Below are 5,169 nucleotides of genomic sequence, written 5' to 3'. Positions count from 1 at the left end.
GGTAAATACGACAACTAAAAAAAACGTGAATTTTTTTTTTAACAAAATAGTTTAACAAAGTTCGATTGTTTCGTGTGAGCCAGTTTGTGGTATTTCGATTTTTTTTTTTTTCGAAATTGTATTTTTTTTTGAGTTGTATGAGCATTGCAATCACCGCGTGGAATATCAAAAGCGCTGTGTCGCCATATTAAGAGAAACAAAACAGAAATATATTTAAAAACAAAAAGCCAGTGTGCGACGGTCGGATATTGAAAAGTGCAATAATAATTTGATCCTAAATCTACTTGCGCGGTTTAGATAAAGTAAAGAAAAAAAAGAAAAAAAAAAGAATATGAAAAACGAAAAAGATTTATGAGCTTTACGTATACACTAGTCGAGGCAAGATATGCAAAAACATCACTTTATCAACGGTGCAACCTGTCGCATCTGAGTAATAGGAATTTCACGAATAATTCCTTTACTTCGCAAATATAACTGTGATTTATTATTGTAACTGAAACGATTAGTCGTAAGGTAAAATGATGAGAGACAACAAAAAAAAGGGTGAAGATGAAATATTTACCAAGAAGGGGGCATCGTACAAAGTCTTTCGGCTGGTTTAACCGCGATTCGCGTTCTTCGCGTCATTTTCACTGATTGGGAAATTATACATTTGGTTCGCGCCTTTTCGGTCATCGAAAATGTTTTTTTTTTTTCTTCTTCCTCTTTCTCGTTCCCACGATGCGGCGACGCAAACATTTTCGAGATTTCACGCTAAATTCCTGTTGCACAGTTTCACTAAGAGCACTTATTGAGGGAAGTTGTTATTTGTCTTCTGTTTTACTGCTGGTGTATTATCATTAGGCTGTTATTCCGCGAACGGACGGGAAATTAGTAATTCGTGTGAATTGTTTCTACGTTCGAGATGGACATTGAGCGAGCGAGAGCGAGCGAGTGAGCGAGGTGTGCGTGTAAAATCTACATACGAGAGCGTCAGTATGTATATATCGTTTTTTGCGAAAATATTTGAAAAGAAAAAAGTAATTTTTGTTTTGGTGCAATGAAGCTTTACACAATTTTCTTAAAAGCCAGCGTTATTCGGTTTTTCGAAAATTCTTTTGAATAATTATCAAATTTTTTTTTTTTTCGAAATCCATAAGGTCGGCTTTTTTTTTTTATTTCAGTGAAGAAACTATTTATTTCTATACTAGCTACCGTCGATCGACGCTTCTAGTTCCGCGTCATCCATTTCTCTATGTTTTTCTAAGAGAATCCTGTAACTTTGACATTTCTCGCCCATTCAACCGCTTGCAATGACGTTTGCGACAACCACGTGGCTTCATGGCTCCGAAGCATAAAGGCACGAAGTTCCTTTAATTCCGAAAAATAATCTTCGCCGAATGTCTTGTCATTCCAATTATTCTTCTTTTTACTCCGACTAACAAGTTTTCTCTTTGTTTCACGTTTTATCTTTATCTTTCTTCTTATTTATTCTCGTTACCCAGCCAATTCGTATCTCTCTTCGTTCCTTGGGCATTAATTCACTTATCTTCGCCGTAAGTCGCTGCTTCTCGGGCGTCAAGCATCGCGTCCGATCGGTCGTCGACGAGTAAACAATATTTATTAGACATTTAAAACGAGGCAAATAAACATAGTCGAATTTACATTTACGCTAGGGATCGCAAAGTAAACTCAATCTCCCACCGATTATCGTGTTTTCTTCTACTTTAATGTAAAAACAAAGGAACAATCTTATGTCTTTCGCTTACGCATATTATACGTTCGTAAACGTCGTCCTGCACGACACTAGCACTCGTCGCGTATCGTCCAGTTATTAAATTCGCCGTATCATCTCACGAGTCAGCCCGATAATAACGTAACACGAAGATGTTTCGTAATCCGTAAAGAATCGTGAAAATTTTTACAAACACAAAATATCGCGTACATCACACGTCGCGAGAAATAATAAGTTTTTAAGGCGCAGCATAATTAAAGTGATAACAATTTAATGACGTCACACCAGTCAAACTCTCATTGCAAGGACACCTATATAAATTGGAATACCGATTGTCGTTACAGCGAGATTTATCAGGAAATTTTTTTTACAACCAAAAAATTCATAATCCACAGTCTCGGACGACAATTTCAATAGCGATTAGTATTTATCAGATTTGACTTTTTGACTTTTTTTTTTTACGACCCTTTCACATACGACCCTCTTATACGACATACGAAACTTACGTATGCGTACGTGTACATATATGTGTACACACTGATGCCGACAAAGCCTTATCCATTATTGTTCTCGTCATAAATTATCGTTAGGGAAATATGCTACTGTCAGTCCGTATGACGTAACAAGCGAATTGCTTTACATTAACGTTAATATCAATCAAATGTCAATCGTAATCAAACACGTAGGATATACCGGCTAAGACTAAGGCCGTTATAGAAATAATCATCGTGGTCAATGGAAACTATTGGGTTTTCTTTTCTTCCTCGTTTTCTTTTCTTTTTTTTTTTCTTCTTTTCTTCTATCCCCTTCGACTTTCTTTACCCGGAATCGCTGTGCGGTAACGTCGAATATTATCGATCGTAATTACATTATCGATCCACGAACCGCGTGACGATCTCCTCTCAGGGGGTGCGTGTGCATGACTCGTATCATATGACCCGAGCACTCCTCTCGGTTCGTCCCCGCGTATTTGCTGCGCGATAACATCGGTCCTGCGCGAAGGCTATTGGCGAATGGGTATAAAGTGAATACAAGTGTACGAATCGCCATTAATCTTTAAAGGGCCTGGAAAAGCCAAAATACTGGCTTTACCCGTGATAAGAATTGTACACACGGTTATTACCTTACGTGGCCCTTTATAGGTTAAAGTCGCCTGTCGATTCCGTACGTTTGGTACGTCGAGGTGGCACAGGTATTGCGCGGTCGGTAAACACCGAGTGGAAGGTGGTTGTTGTCTGTGCTAATTGGATTGATTTTTTTTTTCTTCTGGGACGAATTACGTGTTTTTCATGGCGATAGGCAGTGGGCAGGGGTTACCTAGGGACGTCACGATGCCGATTAGAGCGGTGAAAATGTAAAACGTGACGGAGTCGACAGGATGAATTTTTCATCGACGCGAAGTCAGTAGCGCGAGAGAGATGGGAGACGCTTGTCGTACTGCTGCTATTGGCATGCGGTTAGACGGAGGAGAGAAAGAGATAAAAGGGCATGTGGGTATGTGAGTGGACGAGAGAGAGAGAGAGAGAGAGAGAGAGAGAGAGAGAGAGACTCGAAACGCACGACACGCGGTTACGAATGAAGGCATTGCAAATAGTTCCTCCATGTTAAAAGTTTATAAGTCGAAGACTTGTTATTAGGCCAATTGTTTGATTAAGCAATACCCACGAGGCTTACAAAGTTTTAGCGTTTAAGTAATTATTAATTGTATATGTATGGGGACGCGTGATAGATGATTGAGTCTGTATGCGAGTGAGGGAGAGTGTGCTGATCTGCGACGTTTATATTGTGCTGCGCAAGAAAGAACGTGAACTATTCCAAGGTACGCCCTGCTATTACTTACCACCTATTACTCCAAATAATAATAACGGTATGTTCAAAACGCAACATGAAGCAAAACAAAAACAAAAACAAAAAAAAAACAAAAATACCAAACAATTGCAAGTATCAACAAATAAAATACTCTGTGCGGAAAATACATATGAATAGCGTTTCATTATTCCGGACGTTTAGTGCTGAGGAAAGGTGAAAGACATGGAATCGCGCGAATTTTTCATATATCTTTTTGAAGAACGAAAGAAAAAGAAAAACAAAAGAGAAAACCGGATTGCGAGAAACCAAAAAGATTCGGGAGGTATGACGAAAATATATGTATATATATATGTATATATTCCTCTGTGTATATATACGCGTACGAATTATATGCGCATGCGCGAACGAGAATACGGGTTTCTTCGGGCCTTCAATTCGAATAGTGCGAAGTTTGCTCTGATTGTCAAATAATGTAAAATGATAGCTTGGAGTTCACTGTTCTTCGGCACAAGATAAATGTCCTGGCACCTTTCTACTCGTCCGTCATTCCTCCCCGTCCATCCCTGTGCATCCCTTGACGTGGAAACATTCTTGTTGTAGGACACCCAACGTGTTTGCAATTCACTGCAAACATGATCGTTTCTGTGCGCAAGTACAGGTGGCAGTGTATCGAATGCAAATGCTGCTCCATATGCGGCACCTCTGATAACGACGTGAGTACATCAAACATAAATACAAAGAGCGAACGATTGAAGGGTTGTAAGTTTCTTGTTCAATTTTTTCATTGTTCTCGATAAACGCATCGGGGCGACGCGCTGAATTTTTTTAAAAATCCTTTTTCTTTGCTTTTCAACAAAATTTTCGTAACCTTCTTTTATACACAATTAAAGTCAAAGGGTTGTCGTGGGTTCAGGGGTACATTGTCACGTGATAATTTTTAACGTGTGTGTTCGACCGATCATTAATCGATATCTCGAATCGATTAGGTTAATCGAGCAAACGCGATAGGGATCACTTTTTGTATTTTTTTTTAAAAACATTTTTAACCGTCATTCGTTTAATTAGATTTTTATTTTTTTTTTGTTTTTTGCATCACGCGAAATTCTATCGTATGTTGTAGTTTTTGAGAAATGTATTGTTATGACAGGAAGGAAATTATTTTTTTGTTGTTTTTTTTTTTCCCCTTTTTTTTTTTTTTTCCCCTTTTTTTTTTTTTTTCCCCTTTTTTTTTTTTTTTCCCCTTTTTTTTTTTTTTTCCCCTTTTTTTTTTTTTTTCCCCTTTTTTTTTTTTTTTCCCCTTTTTTTTTTTTTTTCACCTTTTTTTTTTCATTAACTCTTTTACCAAACACATTAGGATCAGCTGCTCTTCTGCGATGACTGCGATCGTGGCTACCACATGTACTGTCTGTCTCCACCTCTTGCATCTCCTCCTGAGGGTTCCTGGTCGTGTCGTCTCTGCATAGCCGAGTTTCATCGGCGTGATTAAAAGAGAAAGAAAGAAAGAAAAAAAAGAATGAAAGAAACCGAACTCACAGTGGACAAAGGATGGATCTACCTATTGTCGTGGTATAGAGCGATCATTGGTGTTTCGCTTTACTTTAATTTTCTTTTTTTTTTTTTTTTTTTTTTTTTTTCGAATTAAGACA

The 5,169-nt window shown here is 38.0% G+C and overlaps 1 protein-coding gene and 1 long non-coding RNA gene across 4 annotated transcripts in view; one reads left to right on the top strand and one right to left on the bottom strand.

The window, feature by feature from the left end:
• The window catches only part of LOC107269925, a 2,550-nt gene extending 454 nt beyond the window's left edge, over window positions 1-2,096 (bottom strand). Inside the window, exon 1 of the long non-coding RNA XR_001538178.2 lies at window positions 563-2,096. This is a non-coding gene — a long non-coding RNA (uncharacterized LOC107269925). The remainder of the gene's footprint in view (window positions 1-562) is intronic.
• Window positions 1-5,148, top strand: part of LOC107269923 (zinc finger protein ubi-d4 B) — a 12,005-nt gene extending 6,857 nt beyond the window's left edge. For 2 of the 3 annotated variants that reach the window (XM_025087304.1, XM_025087303.1), the window contains 3 exons: window positions 3,516-3,533; window positions 4,124-4,236; window positions 4,878-5,148. In XM_025087304.1, the coding sequence (XP_024943072.1) occupies window positions 3,516-3,533; window positions 4,124-4,236; window positions 4,878-5,009 (263 nt within the window). In that variant the 3' untranslated portion in view covers window positions 5,010-5,148. The remainder of the gene's footprint in view (window positions 1-3,515; window positions 3,534-4,123; window positions 4,237-4,877) is intronic. The other variant, XM_015744363.2, reaches the window with a different exon arrangement.
• Window positions 5,149-5,169: the final 21 nt, after the last annotated feature.

Source organism: Cephus cinctus, unplaced genomic scaffold (genome assembly GCF_000341935.2).
Source record: "Cephus cinctus unplaced genomic scaffold, Ccin1 Ccin1_scaffold0690, whole genome shotgun sequence".
Taxonomy (NCBI): domain Eukaryota; kingdom Metazoa; phylum Arthropoda; class Insecta; order Hymenoptera; family Cephidae; genus Cephus; species Cephus cinctus.
Note: the sequence above shows the minus strand (reverse complement) of the source record. Positions and strands in the feature narration are given on the sequence as shown.